General features: G+C 39.5%; 1 protein-coding gene across 3 annotated transcripts in view; it reads left to right on the top strand.

The window, feature by feature from the left end:
- LOC121937826 (diacylglycerol kinase zeta-like) overlaps positions 1-27,334 on the top strand; it is a 50,081-nt gene that overhangs the window by 14,417 nt on the left and 8,330 nt on the right. The window contains exons 1-28 of one of the 3 annotated variants that reach the window (XM_088079557.1): positions 4,215-7,169; positions 8,127-8,235; positions 9,153-9,248; positions 10,009-10,086; positions 10,172-10,228; positions 11,245-11,313; positions 11,403-11,474; positions 13,272-13,388; positions 13,683-13,757; positions 14,474-14,575; positions 15,104-15,186; positions 15,304-15,364; positions 15,664-15,777; positions 16,527-16,667; positions 16,753-16,831; positions 17,926-17,981; positions 18,070-18,132; positions 19,589-19,662; positions 19,825-19,936; positions 20,583-20,782; positions 21,821-21,921; positions 22,197-22,288; positions 22,955-23,024; positions 23,101-23,141; positions 23,599-23,783; positions 24,043-24,132; positions 26,043-26,111; positions 26,871-26,905. In XM_088079557.1, coding sequence (XP_087935683.1) covers positions 6,193-7,169; positions 8,127-8,235; positions 9,153-9,248; positions 10,009-10,086; positions 10,172-10,228; positions 11,245-11,313; positions 11,403-11,474; positions 13,272-13,388; positions 13,683-13,757; positions 14,474-14,575; positions 15,104-15,186; positions 15,304-15,364; positions 15,664-15,777; positions 16,527-16,667; positions 16,753-16,831; positions 17,926-17,981; positions 18,070-18,132; positions 19,589-19,662; positions 19,825-19,936; positions 20,583-20,782; positions 21,821-21,921; positions 22,197-22,288; positions 22,955-23,024; positions 23,101-23,141; positions 23,599-23,783; positions 24,043-24,132; positions 26,043-26,111; positions 26,871-26,905 — 3,418 coding nt within the window. In that variant the 5' untranslated portion in view covers positions 4,215-6,192. Of the gene's footprint in view, positions 1-4,212; positions 7,170-8,126; positions 8,236-9,152; positions 9,249-10,008; positions 10,087-10,171; positions 10,229-11,244; positions 11,314-11,402; positions 11,475-13,271; positions 13,389-13,682; positions 13,758-14,473; positions 14,576-15,103; positions 15,187-15,303; positions 15,365-15,663; positions 15,778-16,526; positions 16,668-16,752; positions 16,832-17,925; positions 17,982-18,069; positions 18,133-19,588; positions 19,663-19,824; positions 19,937-20,582; positions 20,783-21,820; positions 21,922-22,196; positions 22,289-22,954; positions 23,025-23,100; positions 23,142-23,598; positions 23,784-24,042; positions 24,133-26,042; positions 26,112-26,870; positions 26,906-27,334 lie in introns of those variants that run through there. The other 2 variants (XM_088079559.1, XM_088079558.1) reach the window with 2 other exon arrangements.

Below are 27,334 nucleotides of genomic sequence, written 5' to 3'. Positions count from 1 at the left end.
CACAATTTCTCCCCTAAATACATAAGCAGAAAACATAAAATGTGTCTCGTATCCTTGGCGATGGTGCAGAGCAGGACAAGCTGCTGAGACTTCATGTTCGGACAAATTAAAATGAATTCTCTTCCTGCCGTCTTATTTTGGTTAAATCGGATCCATAATGCAGCAGCAGCGCCGCCTTGAAGTGTTAATGAGGAGTATTCTGGGATGTTGGAGTGGACCGGCGGCTCCATTCATCTCCGGTCAACCTGCATTACAAAAAGGTCGCGCTGCTCCTGAATCAGCTGGTCCTGGTTCAGTCACTCGCTGTCACCTGACGCAGACAGAGAGTGACGCAGAGCTGCTCTGAGATCAGATTCAGCTGCTCCGAGTGTGTGTGTGTGTGTGTGTGTGTGTGTGTGTGTGTGTGTTTTATTTTAAATCAGCAGCTTAGTCTCTCTGTGTGTCACTGTGTGTTTCCTCCTCTGACTGACTGACTCGACGCTTCGTCCTCTCAGGTCGTATCAAACTCAGCTCGTTGTTTCTGTCTGGTGGTTCTTTGTGATTATTGTTTTGTTTGTTTTTTTAGCTGCTGGACCATCTCAGATAGATTTACTGTGTGTGTGTGTGTGTGTGTGAGTGTGACACAGATTTATTTAACAGACAAATGTTGAGACTCTGATTTATGATCCTCCAGATGATGACTTTTCACCTTTTTCTTTAGTTTATTTTATTTAATATTTTAGCATTTTTTAAAGTTAAATAAACAAATTAATACTATCCAATAATGTACAAAAAAGGATTGTTACAAAATATGGAAAAAATGCCCAGAACTCTTATTTGTATTTATATTCTTTAACCTTTATTTATACAGGTAATCTCATTGAAACAGGAGGTCTCATTCACCCGTTACGTTTATAATTATAATCATTTAATATGAAAAAGAAAAGTTTTATATTTTAATTTATGTTACAGAAAAAAATATAATTATATAAAGTTAATACATATCTTTTTTACTGCACATTTTTCTGTTTATTTTTCATTTTTCATGTTTTTTTAACTTCTTTTTTTGCATATTGTCAGTTAATTTTCTTCTACTTTTGCACATTTATTTTTCTAATTTTTATGCCATGTCTTGTGAATTTGATGTTGCCTTATCCCCATGTTTCTGAAAGAAATTAAACCAATTATCCCAGGTTCCAAAAGGTTAATCATGACAAGAAAAATTAAGAGAGAATTACCTAAAAATTAGTTTTAAAGAAGAGAGGATGAGAAAACTATCTAAAAAAAAAATAAGGGGAAACGTCCAGAAAAATATATACATAATTATATTAATGTTGTATTTTAAATTATATTACAGAAAAATATAACAATATATAAAATGAGTACATACCTATTTTTGTCTGCATTTTTAAGTCATTCTCGTGTATTTCTTTTTTTTTTTAACTTTTTTTTTTTTTTAACTTTCAAGTCATTTTCTCGTAACTTTTGTAAACCAGCTAAGAATTAGGGGAAAGTTTTTTAAAAATAGGGGGAAAATGTCCAGAAAAGTATATCCATAACTATGTTAATTTTACATTTTAAATTTAAGTACATATCTGTTTATAATTTTCTGCACTTTTAGGGTCATTTTCTTTTCATTTTTTTCTTTACTTTTAGATAGTTTTCTTGTAACTTTTGCACATTTTTTTTCTCATTTTTTGGCCATGTCTTGTGAAGCTGATGTTGCCTTAACCCCGTGAGGCGGTCTGAAACGAGTCCACGTGTTGCTTCGCCTGCTGCTTGTTGCAGCCACATCTGCTGCTGTTTGTCGAAGCAACAAAAGCGTCACAATGAGCGAGCTGTTTCTCGGTTACTGTTGTTTGCTTTAATGTTGGACAGATAAGACAGTTTGTCTTCTCTCTGCTGTGAACTTTCTCTTCAGCTGTTTACATGAAGTTTGTTGTTTATCGAGGAAACGGGAGATAAAATCTAAAACACAGCAAATATGGACAAAAATAGAAATTAAAAATGGTTGTTGGTGTGAAAATAGCCGTATTTTGACAGTAAAAGATTTTAGAGTTTCGTGCAGCAAAACACAAACTAATTCTTTAACCCTTTCAGACCTGGAGTAACATCACTTTCCTTGTGCTGTTTTCAGACACCTTTTACAAGCATTTAAACCTTTGAATCCCAAAACTGGTGCGATTTCTTTTAAAATAAGAAAAAAAAGGCTTAAATGTTCCTCAAATCACAAGAAATCATTAAAATATGAAAATATTAATTTTTTTACAAAGCTTATGAAAATTGTCAAGGGAAAAGAAAAACAGGGGAAAACTATAATTATAATCAGGATTACAATTTTAAAAATTATGCTTGAAAATTATATTTTTTAAGCACTTTTTTCAAGTTGTGTTTGTCCTTTTGTTGTTTTTTTTGTTGTTTTTTTTCTTAGTAATTTTCAGCTTATTTTCTTGTTCTTTTTACTTCAGTTTTTGCTAATTTTGAGGTAATTTGTTTGGCGGCCCACTGCCTTTTTTTAATCAAGACAGTCTGCTCAGGTTTTAAAGGGTTAATAATGCAAAATATGAATCAGTTAATTTCTTTACAACATTTCAGGGAGAAATGGGAAAAAAGGAGAAAATGTTCAGGATTTTCAGTAAGTCTCCTACTTTTCATTGTTTTTTGTTTTTTCCCCTTCAGTTGCTTATTGCCTTTTTTTCTTCCCAAAAAAACATGATTACATATAAATAAAATATATTACAGAGTTATTATTATTATTATTATTATTATTATTATTATTATTATTATTATTATAAGTTTTTTTTTTTTTTTTTTTTTTTTTTTTTTTTAAAGAGATCAATTCGTTCAGGTTTCAAATAGTTAATCGATTAGTGATGTGTACAAATTTTAATTTAATTTAATTTAATTTAATTTTATTTTCCCATTTCTGACAGTAAATTGAGCATCTCTTTGAATATGTCACCTGGGACTCTACAGAAGTATAAAAATGTTTTCCAACCTTTTACTCTACATGGCCAATGATTGATTAATCAAGGAAATTCTCCTCAGGTTTTCTTAGGTAATGGAAGAATTTATTACCCGCAGTGTCGTGTGAAAATAACCCGTGTTTTCTTCAGAGATGTGCGGTGTATTGTCCTGTAACTCATACATGAGTGTGGGCGTTGTTGTGACGTGGCGGCGATGTGACCACACGTAACCTGATCACTGTGACTGGCTGCTGCTCAGACAGGTGACAGGTGACGGGTTACAGGTGAGGCGGCACAGTGAAAGTGAGGAGGAGCCGCTATAAATAGAGAGGTTTCCCTGCCGTGTGTGTGTGCGTGTGCGCGTGCACTGCTCACGTCACATCCTGCAGATTAGCTGCGCTCATTAATGAGCCCTGAGCGACAGGAGAAAGCAGGTTAAGACGCACCGCTGCTCCACTGAGACACTTTGTTTATTGGTTTATTTAACTGGGACAGTCCACAGGAGGGGACACTTAGTTGGCAGTTCTGGACAGACAACACAGAGACACTAAACTAAACCAGAGTGTAAGATAAAGTAAATAATAATTTTGTCCTATTATTATTATTATTATTATTATTATTATTAAAATAATAATATTTTTGTCTTTGATGTGATTTTATTCGTATGAATATTATTGCTACAATGATTGTATAATAATGATAATAATAATATAACAGTTATATTATTATTATTATTTGAATAATTCAGCTGTTCAGTACTCTACAGTTAATTTGTCATTTATATTATATATTTGAACTATTATTCTGGTAATTCCTATTTATACTATTCTTTCATCCAACACCCACTTCTCAGCTTAAAAAAACCCCATAATAATAATAATAATAATAATAATAATAATAATAATAATAATAATAATAATAATACAATATTAATAATAATAATGATAATGACGATAAATATAATAATAATCGTTGTTATTTGTATTATTATTCAGCTGTTTGGTACTCTGCCGTTTATTCGTCATTTATATTGTATATTTTAACCAATATTCTTACATATATTGCAACACAATTTAAAATATTTTACGTACTTCTTATTGTTGTATTTTCCTCAGCTTATGTAAAAGAGTATCAAGTGTTTCTGATTAAATGTGAGTTATTGAGCTCATTTTTAGTCACACAGAGCGATTTGAAAAATATGACCAGAGGCACACACGTTATTATTATTATGTGTTTGTTTGTGTTTGTAGTTTTTATTATTGGAGCTCCTGCAGCTGCCGGAGGAATATTTCAAATATTTAAAGTCACTTTCCTGAGAAGACTTGAGCCTTTTTGTCTCAAACTTTTCTCACTTTTATGTCATAAAGTGAAAAAATATATTTGTACAGCAGTTCGGCGTGGACGGACAGCTGGTTTGTGACGTGGTGTGGTCACAGACTAATTACTGGTGTGTTGTTGTTGTTTGGGTGAGCCAGCAGGTAGTCGTGCCCCCCCCCCCGCGCTTCCTGTGAGTGATCAATAATTCATGTTCCTCAGTAACTGCAGCGAATCTTCATAGAGACACGAAACAAGAAGACAACTACCGAACGTCGCGCTTGTCTTTTGTAACTTTTGTAAAGATCTCTGAGGCGACGTCCCCCAAAATGCTCCATCTGCCCCACTAACGCCAAACACCGCCATGTCCATCCCCGAAAAACTCTCACTTTGAGCAGTTACTGTCACTAAAGGACACATTTCTAGTATTTTTGCTCATTTCTAGGATTTTAGGACATTTCTCGTATTTTAGGACATTTTGGACTTATTTAAGGACATTTTGGACATTTGGACGTTTCTGGGATTCTTGGACATGTCTCAGATTTTAGGACATTTTCATGACTTTAGGATGTTTCTAGGCTTTAAGGATGGTTTGGATCATAAGACATTTCTTCAATTTTAGGACATTTCTAAGATTTTAGCACATTTTAGACTTTAGGGTGTTTCTAGGATGTTCAGGATTTTAGGACATTTGTTTAATTTTTGGACATTTTTGACTAATTTAAGGACATATTAGACTTTTGGATGTTTACGGGATTTTAGGAAATGTCTCAGATTTTAGGACATTTCTAGGATTTTAGGATGTTCAGGATTTTAGGACATTTGTTGTATTTTTGGACATTTTGGACTTATTTGAGGACGTTTTAGACTTTTAGATGTTTCTAGGACATGTCTCAGATGGTAGGACATTTTCAGGATTTTAGGACATTTCTAGGATTTTAGGATCTAGGAGGATTTCGGAGGTTTGGATCATGGACATACGTTGTAAACTGAGTATCACTGTCATAAAAAGTCACAGAATTGAGTTCATCAAGATGATGAAATTCTGATATTTAATGTTAAGGCCGTGAATGTAGTTACGGTCTGTATGAACGCGTCATCACGGAGACTGAGGTGGTCCCGGGATTTCACAGAGAGCCGAAGTCACAACGTCACTTCCTGTCTCTCATTCAGGGCTTCTTTCATCCGTCTTTCTCAAAACATGAAACTTTTTCCTGAAGTTTATTTTCTTTATTCTAAAATGAATCAGCTCCAGTAAAGCAGCTGATGTCAGAAACTGAAAAAATTACAATGATTTTCATGGAAAAGATATTTTGTAAAAAAAAAAAAATAAAAAATAAAAAATTACAAAGTCGTAGTATGTAAAAAGAAAAATGTTTTTAAATTTTAATAATAATAATAATAATTAAATAAATCATAAGTCAAAGTATATTATGCTAAAAAAAAGTCAGTTTAGTGTGTCATGACAATTTTATTTAAAAAAGTCATATTATAGTCTAAGTCATAGTTTATTCTGTGAAACATAACTTAAAACTCACTTCTCTCCTCTGGAGTCAGATTCAGTTTTCTAGCTGTAATCTTTTCTGTCTGCAGAGTTCTGCGCTTTTATGGGCAGTTACTTTTAAAAAACAAAAATATTAAAGATTACACGAAGATGCGATCTTTAATAATATAAATGAATGACATTGTGTCCTGAAACATGAAGACGTGGAGGGACAGACGCAGCTCACAGTGGACGGCGTCTCTCTGATTTTGAGGTTTTCTCAGTTTGACTTCGGCTCTCTTTTGGTCTGAATCTGTGTGGTTTTTTTTTGTTTTTTTTGCGTGTGAATGTTTCTGTCGCTGATGTTTTCGTGTCTCCGCTGAGCCGCAGACTAACTCGTGTCTGCGTCCAACAGCCAGAGAGGAGCGCTTCGCCGTCCCGCCGCCCGACATGGACACTTTTTTCCGCCGTCACTTTAGGAGGAAGGAGTCCGCTCTGCAGGAGGGCGTGGAGGTCAAACCCTGCCACCAGCGGAGGCCCAGCGTGGCCGTCCCCACCAGCAAAGCCCGCCGGCGCTCCAGCGCGGGGCTGCCCTCCTCCACGCTGGCGCAGCGCCGGCGCTCCAGCGTGCAGCTGCAGGGGGCGCTGCCCTGTGCGGGAGGGGGGCGTCTGGCGAAGGCGGCCAGGCAGCACAGGTGGGCGGGGCACGTCCGGCGGCGCTCCAGCACCACCACTCCCAGCCACAACCCGCGCTTCGCCGTGTGTAGGAGGAAGGTCGGGAAGCTGCGCAGCATCGACACGCACCTGCTGGGCCCGTCCATGCTGCTCGCCAGCCTCATCCAGATGGCCGAGGAGGAGGAGGAGGAGGGGGCGGGGCCGCCGGCCGGGGAGCAGCAGGTGGAGGTGAGGGGCGGGGCCAACCGGAGGATGTTCTCACGCTCCAGCAGCCTCCACTCGGACGGAGACGAAGAGAGCTGCGTTTACTCCGACGACAGCCAATCAGGAGCCAGCCAGCTGGAGGAGGAGCAAGACGACGCCTCCTGGTCCCCTGAGCAGCGCGTCTCCTCCTCCTCCACACCGTCCTCCTCCTCCGCCCTGGAGGTGTTGAGAGAGACTCCCCAGCTTCCGCCTCCATCGCGGCCCCTCATCAGGGCCCCCCGCTGCCTGCGCAGGAACTCCTCGCAGGTGTTTGCAGGAGACGCCGCTCCGCCCGGCCGCCGCACCTCCGGCCAGAGGAAGAGGAGGAGGATCTCCACCGTCTCCAAGGTCGGGAGCCCCTGGCCCGGGAGGGGCCCCCCTCTGCCCAGCCGCAGGAGCTCAGTCTACTACCTCCACCACCCGGCCCTCTACAGGGGCCCCGGGGCTCTCAGCCCGCTGGGGGCCCGCGGCTACGACTCCCACCTGGAGAGCTGGAGCGGCTTCCTGCTGTATGTAGTCCCGACCGCCAACACGGCGACGACCGAAAGTTTTCTCAGAAGCCCCGAATCTGTGAAATCTGTCGTCTAAAGAAATCAAAAAGAAACCAGAAACTAAACAGTTAAATTTTGAGAAAAAAAACAAAACGAAAACACAAAATGACGTAAAATCCAAGAGGCCTTTCCTTTTATTCTTCATCACCTCAGACGGCTTTTCACAGCTCTGTCCATTCAGAGGTGGATTTTCATTTTTAAAGTCTTCATTATAGTTTGACCAAAATAATTAAAATGTCATTGCATAGTACGCCATTCAAATGGGTTTATTATTTATTTTTAATTTAATTAAAAAAAATTAATAAAAAAATAAATGAAAACAGTCAGATGAAAAATGTAAATAAAAAAGTCATTGTATAGTATGTCATGGAAAAATATTAAAACAATCACAGTACAGTACGTTATAAAAATTAATAAAAATTGTGAAAAATGTCATTAAATTAAATTATACTATGTCATAAAAGGTATATTAAAAGTCATTGTGGTGTTTGCCACATTTTTTAAAAAAAATAAATCTATCCATTTAGATGTTTTGTGTTTTGACAGAAGAAATAACATTACCGCGACACGGTGCTTTTATTTTGAAGGACCACATATTACACACAAATGTCTCGCAGAATAAACTGATTTACTGCTCTTATGAGTTTAGATAATATGTATGAGATGCTGCGTTGTTTTTCTTTTTTTTATTCATTTATTCCCTTCGTACCACTGAGAGGAGCCGCACTTAAATTTAATAAGTCGTGCAGCTGTTCAGTGACAATAAAGGTGTTCTGTTCTATTTTATTCTATTCTATTCTATTCTATTTACAGGTGTGACTGTAAAACAAAAACATTAACATGACCAAAAACACAGCTCATATCTGATCTGAGGTCTGTTTTCTTCACAGATCTTTTGTCCTCTTGTGTTTTCAGGAAAGCCATCGCCAAGTCGGGCGTGCAGCACGCGGTGGCTCAGCCCAACATGTCGGCGTCCGGACAGAGCGACCCTCTGCAGGAGCCCAACAGCACCGTCGACTGGAGTGTGAGTCAGCAAACACAGCCTGAACCGGCCAATCAGCATCAAGATTGATCTGTGTCTCTTAACGACAATCACGTCTGGTTTCAGTCCCTGCCACACTGAAGGTTTTAACCCTCTGAAACCTGAGCGCACCGGTTTCTTTCAAAAACATTAGGACGAGGCAACGTCGACTTAACAAGACATGGCCCAAAAATTAGCAAAAAATTAGTACAGAAGTTATAAAAAAAAGAATTACCTGAAAAAAAGATAAATGCGTAAGAAAACAGAAATAAACATGAAAAAGACCTAAAAAAGCAAAGAAATGTATTAATTCTGGGTATTGTGTTATGTATAATTTTGAATTTGTGTAATTATGAATGCTCTTTCAAAAACATGCGGATAAGACAACATCAAATTAACATGACATGGCCCAAAAATTATGTGAAAATTTCCACAAAAGTTACAAGTAAATTATTGGAAAATAAGTAAAACAATTGAAAGAATATGTGTATATGTATATATATATATATATGTATATATATATATATATATATATATGTGTGTGTGTGTGTATATATATCCTTTTTTGTTAATTTTCCGTCTTTTTCAAAACTCATTTTCAGGTACTTTTCTTGTATTTTTTTACCAATGTCTTGCAAATGTTGTGGTCATTTTCTCGCTCATTGCCCTTGTCCCATTTTTTTTTTTTTTTTTTAAATCAGGCCAAATAATTAGGGCTGAATAAAATGAAGGAAATGAAAAAGCAGCTCATCTGCGAGGCTGCAGTGCTGAACTGATGATAACAGCAACATAAATCAGTATCATCACTAATGGAGTTATTGATAAGCTGTTCAGACAGTTACAGAAGATTTCTTTGAAAACGTGTCAGGTTTTTGTTGCAGAAATGTTTCGATGCTGACGGTCTCGGCGTCCTGTTTCAGGAGAACGCCCAGTTTGGGGATCACATCTGGTTTGAGACCAGCGGCTCTGGAGACTTCTGTTACGTCGGAGAGCAGTACTGCATCGCGAAAACCCTGGTGAGTCACAAACTACAAGGTAGACTCTTTATTAGAAAGAAAACTCAGATATTCTCAATTTCTGAGATTTAAGAGAAAAAGAAAACTTAACATGAAGCAAAAACTTGGATGTTCTTTGAAAATAAATTTGTAAATTCACTAAAATAAAAAAACGTATTTGTGATTGATATTGAAAATTTGCAAGAAAAAAACAGAAATTCTTAAGATTAATGTAAATTTACAAAAAAAAAACTGACATTGGAAAAAAAAAGATATTTTTCAAGATTATTGAAGCACAAATTTGTGACCAAAAAAAACAGTTGAATGAATACAATAATCAGTGAAATTATTAAAAGATAGATTCAGCACCCTCCTTCAACAAGTTATCGAGCGAGTGCATTGTATTGAATTTTTACAAATTATTAAAACTTTTTGCATGAAAAAAATGTAGAAATTGTCTATTTAAGTTGTGAATTTACAATAACTTTTTTATTTTTATTTATCAAGGAACCACATCGCCTCATGATTAAAGCTCTGTATTTTATTGTATTTTTGTAACCTACGCTGATGTATCACAGCTATTCCTTGCTTAATTATTTTCATTCTTTGAACCAAGCCATGTCACTTTATTTGTCTTATTTATATTTTGTAACACATTTATTGTGCTTTCTGTTAAAATGCAGAGTTAAAGTGACGGCGGCAGCTGCTGGTGACAAATCACTGAGGACCTCACCATATTTTTTCCCCAGTTTCTTATTTCTTATTCACTCTGTTTCTGCAGCAAAAGTCTGTGGCGAGGAAGAAATGTGCCGGCTGTAAGATTTCGGTCCACACCATGTGCATGGAGCAGCTGGAGAAGGTAAATCTGCTCCACAGCTTCACTCTCACAGATGTTACTTTTGTATATTTTTGATTTCTCCTCACTGTCTCTCATCTGTCTGCAGATTAATTTCAGGTGCAAGCCGTCGTTTAGAGAGCCGGGATCTCGAGCCGTTCGAGAGGTCGGTCTTCTGTCATTCACACGATTTACTGTTTCAGTCGACTCTTTAAAGCAGAGATACTCAACCTGCTGCCCTCAGGGGCCATTTTTACTAAATGACAGGAGGCCAGGGGCCACAGCAGCAGCCCCATACATGTTTCTAGGATTTTAGGACATTTTTTGGAATTTTAGGACACTTCTAGGATTTTAGGAAATTTCTTTGATTTTAGGACATTCTAGGACTAAAAGATGTTTGTAGGATTTTAGGACAATACTGGGATTTTATGTCATTTGTGGGATTTAAGCGTTTTTGTTTTAGGAATTGGGGATGTTTCTAGGACTTTAGGATGTTAAGACATTTCTAGGATTTTTGAACATTTTTAACATTTTAGGATGTTTCTAGGATTTTAGCAGTTTTAAGGATTTTAACAAATATCCAGGATTTTTGCACATTTCTAAGAATTTAAGACGTTTTTAAGATTTAAGGAAAGTTCTGGGATTTTATGTCATTAGTAGGATTTAAGCGTGTTTTGTTAGGAATCGAGGATGTTTCTTGGACTTTAGGATGTTAAGACATTTCTAGGATTTTTAGGACATTTTAGGATCTTTTCTAGGATTTTAGCACATTTTAAGATTTTAACATATTTCTAGGATTTTCGCATGTTTCTAGGATTTTTAAGATGTTTTTCGGATATTAGGAGTTTCCATGAATTTAAGTTGTTTCTCAGATTTTAGGACGTTTCTAGGATGTTAGGTCGTTTTTAGGATTTTAGTCTGTATACTACTAAAATGTATACTAAAAGGACAAAAACACATTTTCAGTTTGAATCACTATTTTTATTATGAACTAGAAAATGGTTTGGGGGCCTTCCAGCACCCTGTCAGGGGCCAGATTTGGCCCTGGGGGTTGCAAGTTGAGTATCCCTGCTTTAATAACTTCTTAAACCCAGGAGATGATCAGATCAGATTCAACAGTAAAAGTTTACTTTCAGAGCATGATCTGAGCCCGTCTGGTTAACTCTCTGTTGTGCGTTTCAGTCAAACGTGGTGCGACATCACTGGGTCCACAGGAGGCGTCAGACGGGGAAATGTCGACAGTGCGGGAAGGTCGGCCTTCATCACTTGCTCACAACGTTTTTCCTGAAAAATGATTCAGATCCTGAGAGCCAACAAGTCTCTTCTTTTCTCACCTTCAGGGGTTTCAGCAGAAGTTTTCATTTCACAGTAAAGAGATTGTTGCCATCAGCTGCTCGTGGTGCAAACAGGCGGTAAGTTCAGCCGGTAGAGGAACAACAGCAAGTTCCAGGTGTTAAAATGTTTGACATTTTAAGCTCCCAGTCAGAAAAATCATCAGTTTTCGTGTTGTTTATATTTGTGCTGTTTAGTTTACATCGACAGCCGCCGCCCTCTGAGCTGCAAAATGCCCGAAAGTCAAATAAAATGCAACTAGAGTCTTTCTGTTGATTAAACCAGAAACAGACGTTACATCTGTAACCTTTTTTACACAGAGATGCTGTTAAAGAGCCAGGAGGGCAAAAACAGTCAACCTGCTCTGCCTGGAGCCACTTTAGGACTTTAGGACATTTGTAGGATTTTTGGATGTTTCTAGGATTTTTAGACTTAGACTTAGACTTAGACGACTTTATTGATCCCCGGAGGGAAATTTAGTTGTCACAGCAGCTTGGCACGTAAGACATACAGAGACATACATAGAAAAATAAGAAGAATAATAGAAGATAGAAATAAACATAAATATATAAAAATAGAATAAATAGAATGCTGAGGTAGTGCAAAAGAGTACTGAGGTAGTGCAAATGCAGTGGTAAGGTGCAATCTGATGATGGTAAGGATACACATGAGCATGGTAATGATGACAGCAGAATAAGGGGAATATGTAGAGGTGTACATATAATACTAATAATGGTAATAACATCAGTTTGAAGGCATCGCACACAGTAGTAATAGTATTAATAATAGTAGTAATAATAGTAATAATAGTAGTAATAATATCCATAATATTAATATTAATAATAGTATCAGCATCATGACATTAGCACTTGACATTTTTATGTCTGATGACCAATGTTATGTATAATATAAAATAATAATAATGATAGAATAATAATAACGATATATATATATATATATATATATATATATATATATATATATATATATGTATATATAGTGATGTATAATATCATCACTCATTTCTTGGATTTGAGGATGTTTCTAGAAATTTAGAATTTTTTTTAGGACTTTTGGACGATTTTAAGACATTTCTGGGACTTTAGGACATTTCTAGAATTTTAGGGTATTTTTAGGATTTGAGCACATTTCTGGGATATTAGGAATTTTATGATATTTCTAGGATTTTTAGACCAAAACTCAATCAGCTTGCACATTAACCCCTTTGAAACCCAGCAAACTGGTTTGATTTCTTTCAAAAAAAGGAAAAAGGTAATAAGCAACAAAACAAGAAATAATCAAAAAATTAACAAGAAAACTGCAAGAAATGTATCTAAAAAGTTAGTAAAAAAAAAGAAAAAAAAGTCAAACAAGTGCCTAAAATTTACAATGTAACATAATTTTGAAATATGTAATTGTGAAATATGTAATTTAATTTATTTTTTCCTAGCTTTTGATTTCCTTTTCCTGGAGACTTTTCCATAGCTTTTTTTAAAAAAAATAATTTTTACTAAATCTACTAATTTCTGACATTTTTTTTTGAGTATTCCCTATGAAGTTTACCAAGCCCAGGTTTTTGAAAGAAATGCTCACAATTCAAAGGTTAAAATACTTGTGAAAAGTGTCTCAGCGCAGCACAAGAGAAGTGATGTCGTTCTGAGGTTCAAGGGTTAACTTAAATTGAACTTCCTGTCTGTGTTTCAGTTTCACAATAAAAGATGTCCTGTCTATGTTTTGGTTTCACAATAAAATGACTTCCTGTCTGTGTTTCAGTTTCACAATACAAGATGTCCTGTCTGTGTTTTGGTTTCACAATAAAAGTACTTCCTGTCTGTGTTTCGGTTTCACAATAAAAGGACTTCCTGTTTGTGTTTCAGTATCACAATAAGGTGACGTGCTTCATGCTGCAGCAGATCGAAGAGTGCTGCTCCCTGGGCGCTCACGCTGCCGTCATCGTCCCGCCCACCTGGATCATCAGGGTCCGCAGGACTCAGGTACACACACACATTTGTCTGTATGTACTTGTGGGGACCTCCACCAACTATCACGACAACATGTTTAACCACAACCCCTAAACTAAAGTCCGACATTATACCAAGCCTCAACCTTCAACCAGAGCCAAAATGTCTTCACAGTTGGGGGTTTCTGCTTTTTGGGAGGTCTGTCCCCGCAGTGTCAGTAGGTTACAATGGTCCCCACAGTGCGGTATCAACAGTACACACACACACACACACACACACACACAGAAAGAGCCTCTGATGTGGTTGTGTTTGTCGTCCTCTTTGCAGTCGTCTTTAAAGTCGAGTAAAAAGAAGAAGAGGACGTCGCTGAAATGCAACAAGTCGAGCAAGAAGGGATCAGAGGTGAGGAAGAGACAAAACTGCTTTGTTTTATCAATTTACAAACCCAAATCAAATCTTGTCTAAAGTTAACCCATTGAAACCTGGATGACATCACTTTTTACGTGTTGCGTTCAGGCGTCTTTTACAAGCTGTTTAACCCTTTGAAACCTGATCAAACTGGTTGGTCAGAAACTGCCACAAATTGAAAGAAATTAGTAAACGGTGACAACAAAAATATTTTTTTATTTTTTATTTTTATTTTTTAAATGGGGAAAACTAAGTAAACATGTTTAGAAAAACATATTCAGAATTATATATTTAAAATTATTTTGCAGGGATTTTCTTTTTTTCCCAATGTTGAGCGCTTTTTTTGGGTCATTTCTTGTTTGTTTTTATCTTCTTTTTTTCCTTTTATATTTTAAGGTAATTTCTTGTACATTTTTTACAAATTTGTTGCCCATTTTTGGGTCGTGTCTTATTAAATTGCTTGTTGCCTAATGCACATGTTTTTGCAGAAAAATCCAACCAATTTGCTTCATTTTTGAAAAATAGCCTTTTCTGCTTTAAGTAATCCGGGTTTTTTTTTTTTTTTTTTGATCGGCAGAGATACTTTTCCAGAGTTTAATGAGTTTTTGGGGAGTCTGTGATGTAATCAGTCTCTTCTGCATTAAGGTGAATGAGTTTGTGGTGAGGTTGTAAACGTGTGTTTGTCTTTTTTAATCTGCGCCGTCTCTCAGCTGCAGGACGGCCGCTGGAAGCCCTTCCTGGTGAAGCCTCTGCCCTCTCAGCTCATGAAGCCGCTGCTGGTGTTTGTGAACCCAAAGAGCGGAGGAAACCAGGTAGAGTCAGGGCCCCGCCTCCCAGGGGCCCCACTTCACTCCCTGCAGCGGAGATACTCAGCTGAATCTCTTTGGGGGCCACTTTTTCCTAAATGACAGCAGGCCAGGGGCCAATTGCAGCAGCTCTACACACGATTTTAGGCGATTTTTAAGGATTTTAGGACATTTCTAGGATTTTTAGGACATCAGTGTCTCAGCTGTGTCCTCTGTCGGGGGTGTGGGGGATCCTTCTCTGGCTCTTTTTTTGATCAATAAGCTCTATTTTGATGCTGTTTTATGTCTCTGACACCTTATGGAGACTAAAAGGACAAAAACTATACACTTTATTTTTATTATACATTAGAAAATGGTTGGGGGGCCACCAGGGACCCTAACAGGGGCCAGATTTGGCCCACGGGCCGTCAGTTGAGTATTGCTCCCTGCAGACTTGTAGCTTTGGAGCAAAATAAAGAATAACAACATAAAAAGTCGAATAAAGTCCAGACTGAGAGTCACCAGTTTGCTCCTGTCTCTGTTTTTTACTTTCAGGGGGCGAAGATCGTCCAGTCCTTCATGTGGTACCTGAACCCTCGACAGGTGTTTGACCTGACGAAGGGAGGACCCAGAGAGGGGTGAGACCAGCCACGCTGACCCCGGGCCGCATCCCATTTCACTTCTCTCTGTTGGTGTAGTGAGGAGGGGTCAGTGAGGACACGTGGTGTTGACGCTCTGCTCTGTGTCTCCTGCAGGCTGGAGCTGTACGCCAAAGTGCCCAACCTGAGGATCCTGGCCTGTGGGGGGGACGGGACGGTGAGTCCAGCGTCAGTCACCACAAATTGTCCACGTCAGACATGTCCACGCTGCAGCGGGCTGTCGGACATGTCTGCACCCTGGAGTGGGCTGTTGGACATGACCACGCTGGAGACATGATATTCTATCGACTACGTCTCATATTTCTATATATATATATATTTTAAATATAATTTTAAATATCAATTTTTTAAATATATTTTTTTCTCTCTCTAACAGTTATAAAAACAATTGTGTACATTTCTCTGTGTGTGTGTGTGTGTGTGTGTGTGTGTGTGTGTGTGTGTGTGTGTGTTCAGGTGGGTTGGATCTTGTCGGTGTTGGACCAGTTGAAGCTCCGTCCTCAGCCCCCTGTGGGGATCCTCCCTCTGGGGACCGGCAACGACCTGGCCAGGACCCTCAACTGGGGAGGGGTGAGTCCTGCTGGAGCTAAAGTGTCCCTCCACGATTTCACAGACTTTTTTGTGGCCTAAAATGCCTGATGTCACTGCTGCTGCTGCTTTAGTGGACAGATGTTATCTCCCTCTGTCTCTCTGTCTCTCTGTCTCTGTCTCTGTCTCTGTCTCTCTCTGTCTCTGTCTCTGTCTCTGTCTCTCTCTCTCTCTCTCTCTGTCTCTGTCTCTGTCTCTGTCTCTGTCTCTGTCTCTGTCTCTGTCTCTGTCTCTCTCTGTCTCTGTCTCTGTCTCTGTCTCTCTCTGTCTCTCTCTGTCTCTGTCTCTGTCTCTGTTTCTGTCTCTCTGTCTCTGTCTCTGTCTCTCTCTCTGTCTCTCTCTCTGTCTCTGTCTCTGTCTCTCTCTCTCTCTCTCTCTGTCTCTGTCTCTCTCTCTCTCTCTCTCTCTGTCTCTGTCTCTGTCTCTGTCTCTCTCTGTCTCTCTCTCTGTCTCTGTCTCTGTCTCTGTTTCTGTCTCTCTGTCTCTGTCTCTGTCTCTCTCTCTGTCTCTCTCTGTCTCTCTCCCTGTCTCTCTGTTTCTGTCTCTCTGTTTCTGTCTCTCTGTCTCTGTCTGTCTCTGTCTCTGTCTCTGTCTCTCTCTGTCTCTGTCTCTCTCTGTCTCTCTCCCTGTCTCTCTGTCTCTGTCTCTCTCTGTCTCTGTCTCTCTCTGTCTCTCTCCCTGTCTCTCTGTTTCTGTCTCTCTGTCTCTGTCTCTGTCTCTGTCTCTCTCAGGGTTACACAGACGAGCCAATCACAAAGATCCTGTCTCACGTGGAGGACGGAAACATCGTCCAGCTGGACCGCTGGAACCTGAACGTGGAGGCGAACCCGGAGGCGCGGCCGGAGGACATGGACGAACATCAGACAGACAAGGTCCGTCAGAGCGTCCACACGAGACACCGCATTTCAGTCGAACAGACGTCTTTTATTAACGCTGATGATTTCTGCTGTTTCTCAGCTTCCAATCGACGTCTTCAACAACTACTTCAGTCTGGGCTTCGACGCTCACGTGACGCTGGGCTTCCACGAATCCAGAGGTCAGCGCGCTCAGCCGCGTCGAAGCTGAGCGATAGTTTCTGTTTCTACAGTTTCTGGCTGTCATAAACGGAGTCATTTTGGTGCGCCCGCGGGGTTGGAAGTCATGTTTTCTTTTAAAATCACCCAAAAAACTGTAAAAGAAAAAAAAACCCAAAAAGTTTTCAAATATAAAGAAAAGAAATTACAAAAAATTATTAAAGAAAAAAAAAATCCAAAATTGTCAAAAAAAATCATCAAGTATGTTTAAAGGAAGGAAAAAAACTCACCTAAACACCCCTAAAAAATTAAGGAAAAAAAAGAAAATCTGCAATTTTTCTTAAAAAATCCCCAAAAATTTAAAGGAAAAAAGAGCATATCAGTGAATGTTACCTGCAGTATCCTCACTGCGTTCCTGTTCTCTTCAGTGCTCGTCCCGTTTGTTCTGTTCTTATCGGCATCCTTTTCTCGCTGCTCACTGACCTGATTATCCAACAGAGATCAATAAAAGACATTACTGATTAAATTCAAATCTTCTCGCATGAAACGGAGAATCTAAATGATGGATGGAAAAGTAAACCAGCTGCAGTTTGTCCTCTACTCTCTTTGTTTTATTCAGATAAAGCAGTGATGCTCAACTTACAGCCTGCGGGCCAAATCTGGCCCCTGATAGGGCCCCTTGTGGCCCCCAACCATTTTCTGATGTACAGTAAAAATAAAGTGATGGACTCTGTGGATAGTTTTTGTCCTTTTAGTCTCCATAAGGTGTCAGAGACATAAAACAGCATCAAAATAGAGCTTGTTGATCAAAAAAAGAGGAGGAGGATCCCCCACACCCCCGACAGAGGACACAGCTGAGACACTGATGTCCTAAAATCACAGAAATGTCCTAAAATACTGGAAAAGATCTTAGTATCGTTCTAAAGTCTGAGAAAAGTCCTAAAATCCAAGAAATTTGCTGAAATCCTAAAATCATCCTAAAAGAGAAATGTCCTTAAGTCTCGGAAACATTGTAAAATCCAAGAAATTGGCTAAAATCCTGTAAATGTCCATTTTTCTTGTTTGATGTAAAATCAGAAACAGGTTGAACATTTGTCTGTTTTTTGTTTTTTTTCAGAGGCAAACCCCGAGAAGTTTAACAGCCGCTTCAGGAACAAGATGTTCTACGCCGGAGTGAGTTTCCTCTGCGCTCTTCTCTCGTCACTGCGTTAACTCTTTCACTCGTCTCTGACGCTGCTTTATTTATGTGTGTGTGTTTCAGACGGCGTTCTCAGACTTCCTGAGCGGCAGCTCCAAAGACCTCGCCAAGCACATCAGAGTGGTGGTGAGTAGAGACGGAGACGGAGACGCTCCGAGGAAGACGCGTCACTAAAATGTTGACATTTCTCAAATATTTAAACCTTTGAAACCTGAGAAAACTAACGTGATTTATTTCAATAAGGTCAATCAGTAACTTGGTATGAAATGTCCTGCACATTGCAAGAAATTATTAAAAGTTGACAAACTTTCCCTAAAATTATCTTAAAAAACAAAAAAGGTGAGGTTGTCCAGAAAATTATATTTATAATTATTGTAAATATGTAATTGAAATTAGGTTCCAAAAAAATATATTGATATATTGTTATTATTTTCTTATTATTATTTCTATTCATTATTTTTATTTTAGTGATGTTTCTCAGGTCATTTCCTGTTTTTTGGGTTTTTTTTAAGATCTTTTTGCTGATTTTCTCTTTACTGTTTTGGATAATTTTTCTTTGAGTTGCCTTATTTTCAAGTCCATTTGTTCATGTTTCAAAGTAAAAAACCATCAAATTTTAAAAAGAACTTGAGAATATTTTGTTTAATATTTAAAGAAAGGTGGGGCAATTCTTAAAGCAGCTGCTCACTGTAGTTTACATACAAAATACTGGAGGAAATAGTGCTTTATATGGGGACTATTTTCAGCAGCGGATTAAATTTGGCTGTTAAACAAACAGACTTCTGTCCAAAGAAAATAAAAGATGTCGTCCAGATAGAAAAACCAATACATGATAGAATCAGAACTACTGACATTCTTTTATTTTTCTTCTGTTCTGAACGTTAATATATTTTGTGAAATCAGGTTGCTGTTCGGCATTAAGCAGATTTTCTTTCTTTCATCAGAGTGATTTCTGAGCTCGTTTCTGTTCGGGACAAACAGTCAGCAGACATGAACCTTAAAGTTACATCAGACAATATTTACAGACTCTGAGTAGATAAATATTATCAGAGTATTCTGCAGCCTCAGCACACACATTTACTGCTGCAGGATACACTGAGTGTGTACTGAGCGTGTACTGAGCGTGTACTGAGGGTGTACTGAGGGTGTACTGAGCGTGTACTGAGCGTGTACTGAGGGTGTACTGAGGGTGTACTGAGCGTGTACTGAGGGTGTACTGAGCGTGTACTGAGTGTGTACATGTATGTGCAACCCTGAGTCTGTGTGTTTCTCTCACCAGTGAGAAGAGGACTTTAGGATGTTTCTAGGATTTTAAGACATTTCCAGAATTTTTGGACGTTTTTAGGATTTCAGATAATTTCTCTGACAGTTCTTGGACTTTTTGAGCATTTTAGGACATTTCCAGAATTTTTGGATGTTTTTATTATTTTAAGACATTAGGGACTTAGTTAGGTGCAGGATACACTGACTGTGTGTGTACATGTTTGTGTACATGTATGTGTGACCCTGAGTGTGTGTGTGTGTGTGTGTGTGTGTGTGTGTGTGTGTGTGTGTGTGTGTGTGTGTGTGTTTCCCTCCTCAGTGTGACGGTACAGACCTGACAGCCAAAGTCCAGGACCTGAAGCTGCAGTGTCTGCTCTTCCTCAACATCCCGCGGTACGCCGAGCTCAGAATCTGACTCTTTAGAGCTCCGAGCCGTTTTAGTGACAGTGTTAACGTGTGTGTGTGTGTGTGTGTGTGTGTGTGTGTGTGTGTGTGTGTGTGTGTGTGTGTGTGTGTGTGTGCGTGTGTGTGCGTGTGCGTGCGTGCCTGCTGCAGGTACTGTGCCGGCACCGTGCCGTGGGGTCACCCCGGTGAACATCAGGACTTTGAGCCGCAGCGTCATGACGACGGCTGCATCGAGGTCATCGGATTCACCCTGACGTCTCTGGTGAGCTCTGAACCGCACCAACCAGACCACTTGAGACCATAACAGACCACTTCAAACCTTATCACACCAATTCAGACCACATCAGACTTCATCAGACCACAACAGATCACTTCAGACCTTATCACACCAATTCAGACCAAATCAGACCTCATCAGACCTCATCAGACCACATCAGACCACATCAGTTAATTTAAGTTAAATTGATTTAATTGAATCTATCCTATAAATATCATAATGCTAAACACATAATTTTAATATAGAATCAAATATAATACCAAGGACACCAAACCTGCCCTGTTTGGGGGACACTTTTGCAAAATGACTGGGGGACAGGGGCCACTCAAAGCAGCCCCATACAGGGTTTTTTCCAGGATTTAAGAACCCTTTTAGGATTTCAGGACATTGTTCATATTTTTGAACATCTCCAGGATTTTAGGACATTTCTAGTATTTTAGGACGGTTCTTGTATTTTTGGAAGTTTCTTCAGTTTTAGGACATTCCCAGGATTTTAGGACGTTTCTTGTATTTTTGGACATTTCTTTGATTTTAGAACATTTCTAGATTTTTAGGACATTTCTAGGACTTTAGTTAGATGGCTCCTAACAGCGGCTCCAGCTGACGGTGTCCTGTGGTTGTGTGTGTCCAGGCCACGCTGCAGGTGGGCGGTCACGGCGAGCGGCTCCATCAGTGTAAAGAAGTGACGCTCACCACTTATAAGTCCATCCCCATGCAGGTGGACGGGGAGCCCTGCAAACTGGCCCCGTCCATCATCCACATCAACCTGAGGAACCAGGCCAACATGGTGCAGAAGGCCAAGAGGAGGATCTCCATGCCCCACCTCAACGAGTAAACACACACCTGTCTCACACACCTGTCACACACACTCTGCAACACACACCTGCAGATCCTCCACTGCGGTACAAGTACCACTACCACACTGTCAGAATACTCCACTACCAGTAAAAGTCCTTCATTCAAGCCGGACTGTAATGTGCCGTTTTAACTCCTTTATATCCTGCCTGGTAGTTCAGTCTGCAGCAATGCATCATGGTTAATGAGATCATTATATTTTTGTGTCTAGGATTTTAGGATGTTTCTAGGATTTTCAGAAAGTTCTTGGATTTGAGGACATTTTTAGAAATTTAGAACATTTCTAGGACTTAGGGACATTTCTTTGATTTTGGAACAGTTCTAGGATTTTAGGGTGGATCTTGGATTTTAGAACATTTTTAGGATTTTAGGACGTTTCCAGGATTTTGGGACATTTCTATGATTTTAGGGTGGATCTTAGATTTTAGAACATTTTTAGGATTTTAGGTGATTTCCAGGATTTTGGAACATTTCTAGGATTTTAGGACATCTCAATGATTTAAAGAAATTTCTTTGATCTGAGGACATTTTTAGAATTTAAGGACATTTCAAAGACTTGAGGCCATTTCTCGGATTGAGGACATTTCTGTGTCATGTTAACTCCTGTTGGTTAGTTTTAAATGCAGCAATGCATCATGGTCTGTAATATCATCATATGTTTGTAGCTTGGCCGTCCTGTGAGAACCACAAACTTCATTTATATCGCAGCTTTCGTACTTACAGGCAGCCGAAAGTGCTTCACATGGAAAAACTGAAAAAAATCCACATAATTCTTGACAGTAAACCTGATGTGTGTGTCTGTGTGTGTGTGTGTGTGTGTGTGTGTGTGTGTGTGTGTGTGTGTGTGTGTGTGTGTGTGTGTGTGTGTATTTGTGTATATATGTGTGTGTGTGTGTGTGTGTGTGTGTGTGTGTATATATTTGTGTATGTGTATGTGTATGTGTGTGTGTGTGCGTGCGTGCGTGCGTGCGTGCGTGCGTGCGTGCGTGCGTGCGTGCGTGCGGGTGCACCCAGTCAGCAGCCGGTTCCTGAGAAGCTCCAGATCCGAGTGAACCGGATCAGCATGGCGGCGTACGAGGCTCTGCACTACGACAAGGACCAGCTGAAGGAGGCCTGTGAGTCAGTGAAGGGTTAACTGTAATCAGTCAATAACAGGATCAATCAGTCAGTCCGTCCGTCCGTCCCTGAGGACAGCGGCTCTTTGTTCACGCTCTCTGTGGTCACATGGTCACTGTGAGACTCTGATCAAACCTGATAAAGAAACATTTTATTTTCACATTGATTGAATCTGAATCGACACGAGCAGAAAAATTTCATCATAAATTGCTGAATTAAATCTTTAACGTTCAGCTTTGTCACTTTGACCTTGACGTGTCGTCCATTCATGCAGCGACGCCGCTCGGAGTGATCACTGTCCCGGGGGACAGCGACCTGGAGACGTGCCGCCTGCTCATCGAGCGTCTGCACGACAACCTGGACCAGGTACGTTCATTGGGAGTCGGGTCTGGACTGCGGCCGGCCGGTCGGTCTGTAGCTGATCTCGTGCAGAATGTGTCTCACCGTCTTGCTGGAAGAAGCAGGGACGTCCCTGAAAAAGACGTCATCTGGATGGCAGCATATGTTGCTCCAAAACCTGTATGGACCTTGTTGGGGTTCAAGCTGCCTTCACAGGTGTGCAGTTACCCATGATGCCGTGGGCACTGACACCCCTCCATACCATCGCAGATGCTCTGAACTTTGAGCTGGTAACAGTCTGGACGGTCCTTTTCCTCTTAAGCTCTGAGGACATGACGTCCATGATGACGTGGAAAAAACTTGAAGGAAATTACCTGAAAAAGTGCTTAAATCTTTTTTTTTCTAACAAAAATTTAATTATGTAATTCTGATAATTCTAAATATAGTTTTTTTCCTAGCTTTTCTCTTTTTCCACTCGACATTTTTGCCTTGCTTTAAAAAGATAATTTGCCTGAAAATTAGTCAAATAAATGAAATACCAAACAAAAAATTAAGCAAAAAAAAAAGAAAGTAAAAAAATAAATAAATAAGGAAATGACCTGGAAAAAGTGCTTAACAATTATAGTAATTAAAGGCTGAAACATCACATGGACCTGCAGAGTTAACTCCTCCTCTTCCTCTCTGCTCCGTCAGGACTGCGACGCCGTGAGGGGCGAGTGTCCGTCGTCGCAGAAGCTGTCCATGAAGTGGTGTTTCCTCGACTGTAAGTCCAAACCGCCGCTCAGCTGATCGCCTCAGACTCACTGTGAGAAACCTGAACCCTGATCTCTGACTTTCAGGTACGACCGCAGATCGCTTCTACAGGATCGACCGAGCGCAGGTGGGAACTGAACCTCCACGTCCACACAGAAAAAAAAGCTATTTATTTTTCTGAACTTACTTAACCCTTTGAACTTTGAGCAAATGGGCTTCATTTCTTTCAAAAACATGGAAAAGACGGCCGTGAGCAACTTAACAAAAAATGGCCCAAAAATGAGAAAGAAATTAGTAAAATGTTACAAGAGGATTACTTGGAAATAAGTTTAAGAAAATGAAAGAAAGAAAAGTAAAAAATAAATAAATAAATAAATATATATATATATATATATATACAAAATACGTTTTAAAAAAAGATAAGAAAAAGTTTTAAAAAACGATTAAAAAAAGAATTTAAAAAGACATTAATTCTCTCAGGTTTCAGAGGTTGAATGTTTGTGAAAAGCGTCGAAATGCGTCAAAAAAAAAACTGAGCTGGATGAGGAGGTGGTTATTAAAGGGTCGCGTGACATTTTCTCCAGGAGCACCTGAACTACGTGACGGAGATCTCTCAGGAGGAGCTGTACATCCTGGACCCGGAGCTGGTTGCCAAGGAGACAGTGGGCACGTCCCCCGGCATGCCTGACCTGGTGGACTCTGAGGAGCACCAGGACCAGCAGAGACAGTTCGCCTTCCCCTGCTCACCGGCCTCCTCCACCACTCCGAGGTGAGACGCTGCTTTCGATAACTATTTGAGTATTTTTACTCACCTTGTCCCCGTGCACCTGTGCCCCTCCCACACCTGTTCACACACATTAACAGGGGGGACACTGTTTGTCAGGGGGCACAGACGGAGCAGCTGCTGTTTGTTAGGAGACATGAAACTCTGCTGGTCTGAACCTGCGGCCTCCCGGGTCACTCTGGGTCACATGACCACTGCCGCCACCTTGTCCTCTGAGCTGTGTGTGTGTGTGTGTGTGTTTCAGGGCAAGAGACTTCCAGAGGAAGAGGATCTCCAGCGACAGCTCGGTGGCTGATGCTCTGTCCCAGAGCTCCTCCAAGACGGCCCTCTGCAGGTAGCAACACACACACACACACACACACACACACACGGGAAGGTTTTCACATCATTTTAAAGTCTGATGGCGCTCATCAGCTCTCACCATCACATGGAAGATTTCGAGTCTCTGGCTCGATCGAACAGGTCCAGCACTGAATGAAACACTGACAGATTAACCCTTTGAGATGTGAGAAAAAATGGCTTTATTTCTTTGAAAAACATAGTGAAAAGGCAGTGAGCAACGGAAGCAGAAATGACCCCAAAATTAGCAAGAAATTAGTAAAAAGCACTGGAAATTAGATTCAAAAAACATAAGAAAAAAATATAAATAACAAAAAAATAAAGGCAAACAAGACTTTAAAAACTGTTTAAAAATTACAATTACTCTGGAACACAATTTTAAATGTGTAATTAATGTAATAAAAATGAATGTAATTGATGATTATGTATATGTAGGTTTTTCCGTAGTTTTTTTGCTTTATTAAAAAAATATACCTGAGAATTGTCTGATAAAGAACAAACGTACCTGAAATGTGAAGTTCAGCGCAGATTGACGATGTATTTGTCACACGGTGAGATTTTGTGTTGTTATCGTGTTATCAGCGTCATCATATGTATTATATGTATGTATTTATGCTGCCTGTCAGACAGACAGATAGACAGCGTGTATTCGTACATACACGCTGTCTGTCTGTCTGTCTGATTATCATGAGCTGACAGCAGGGCCGGCTCTTGGCATAGGCCATATGGGCGGTCGCTTAGGGCACCATCTGCTGGAGGGGCGCCACCACGCCGCCAGTCCCCCTTGGCCTCGAGGGAAAATAATAATAAAATAATAATTTTCTATGCCCACTGGCGCCCTCATTTAGTGTTTTCTGTCTAGAAAAAAATATATATATTAACATTACAAATAAATAAACAGTGACATGTTCCTAAATTATGTGTGAGCACATGATGTGTCGGTATTGGGTGCAGAGGTGCGGGTTAGGGTTAGGGCGCCTCGGGCACCAGATTGGGTAGAGCCGGCCCTGGCTGACAGCTGACTGTTTGATGGACGTTTGTGTACATTTTTGTTTTCCATGAATCGACAAACTGAATTTTGAATCACAGGATTCAGTTTGTCTGTCGGCTTTAAGAACTTCATGGTACCTGCTCCGCTCAGGGGCCACTTTCACAAATGACCGGGGGACGATTCTTCAATTTTAGGACAGAAGTTTCTAGGATTTTAGAACATTTCTTATAATTTATGACGTTTCTAGGATTTTAAGGCATCTCTCAGATTTTGGGACGTGTCTAGCATTTTAGGACGTTTGTTGGATTTTAGGACATTTCTCACATTTTAGGAAGTTGCTAGGATTTCAAGACATTTCTAAGATTTTTTGACATTTCTTATATTTTAGGATGTTTGTAGGATTTTGGGGCACTTTAGTGCATTTTAGCACATTTCTTGGATGTTAGGTGTTTTTAATATATTATGAATTTTTGGGGATTTTAGGAAGTTTTAAGAATTTAAGACATTTTTTGGATTATAGCTCTTTTCTTTTAATTTGGCATATTTCTCAGATTTTTGGACATTTCTGTGATTTTAGGACATCAGTGTCTCAGCTGTGTCCTCTGTCGGGGGTGTGGGGGATCCTCCTCTGCCTCTTTTTGATCAACAAGCTCTATGTTGATGCTGTTTTATGTCTCTGACACCTTATGGAGACTAAAAGGACAAAAACTATTCACAGTGTCAATCACTTTATTTTTATTGTATATTAGAAAATGGTTGAGGGGCCACCAGGGGCCCTATCAGGGGCCAGATTTGGCCCTTGGGCTGTGAGTTGAGTATCACTGACATACAGTGTTCCTTTGGTACCATGAGCTGCAGCAGCCTCTGAACGTGTCCTCTGTCCATCTTGTCCTCGCTGTCTCTGTGATGTGAAGGAGAGGAGCAAAGATCATTAATGTCCATCGCTCCAACACGACGCTCGCTGATTTCAGACCCATCATTAGGTACGACTCCATCACCGCGCGTGTGTGTGTGTGTGTGTGTGTGTGTGTGTGTGTGTGTGTGTGTGTGTGTGTGTGTGTGTGTGTGTGTGTGTGTGTGTGTGTGTGTGTGTGTGTGTGTGTGTGTGTTGAATTTGGGGATATGCATTTAAAGCCGATAATTAAACTTCAGAAAAGAGCTCTCAGGATCTCCCATAAATCTGGCTGTTATGATCCGGCACCTTCACATTTATAGACCCTGAGTATTTAAAAACTTTGGAAACACTTTTTCGAGTTGTAAACAAAATCCTTTTGGTCGTATTCTTCTTTTTTAATTGAGAGAAGGAAATTATAATTCATGAGGGCTGTTCATTTTTGAAACAATTTTTGTAAAATCTAGAATATAGTGTAATACTGTATCTCAGTTTTGGGGAGTCAGATTATGGAATAGACTCAGTGCAGATTGAAATTATATTTTTCTCTGTTGAGTTTAAAAAAAGATGAAATGGTTACAAATTATAATGTAAAACTAATATTTTTTTATGAATTTGTTGAATTTGTTTCTTTGGTGTTGCTTTTATTCAGGGTTTCACTTTGGTGGATTTAGGCTGCCTGCTCCTCTTTCAGTTATTGATTGAAAAAATACTTTGAAATAATCTGTAACTCATGAGGCATGTAATCAAAATTAAAAAAATATTCCTTTTTCATTCACATTAATAACGATCCCCGTCATGTTTTAACATTTTACTGATTTTTACTTTACTGTGTTTCTCTCTCTGACAGTCCCTCCAGTGCTACCTCACACGACCCCGAAAAAGGTAAAAGTTTCTCATGATGTTCGTCAGCTCTCGTCATGTGATACATTTGTGCTCTAATACTTTTAAAATTAATACGTTTAATAAGATGCAGTGTGTCAGAATCCCAAACATGAGGCCAGAAAGTTAAACCAATCACTGAGGAGTCAGGAGATGATTATGTCAGAAAAACGAGACAAAATCAAGACAAAAACTAGAATTATCACAATTTCATATTCATAATTATGTCACAAAATTATATGAATTTTTAAGCAATTTTCAGATAATTGTTTGTACTTTTCACTAATTAGCCGTGAATTTAGGTCTCAAAGGGTTAAGAAAAATTTAGTTCATGTTTCTACATTTAAAAATCTTTTGGATCAATATGTTAGTTTGTTTTTTATTTGGTAATAATCTGCTTTAAAAAAACATGCCAGATTTCTGTATTATGTC

Source organism: Plectropomus leopardus, chromosome 7 (assembly GCF_026936395.1).
Source record: "Plectropomus leopardus strain MGB_pleo_1.0 chromosome 7, ASM2693639v1, whole genome shotgun sequence".
Lineage (NCBI taxonomy): Eukaryota > Metazoa > Chordata > Actinopteri > Perciformes > Serranidae > Plectropomus > Plectropomus leopardus.
The sequence above is the reverse complement of the archived record's forward strand: the minus strand, read 5'-3'. Positions and strand labels throughout refer to the sequence as shown.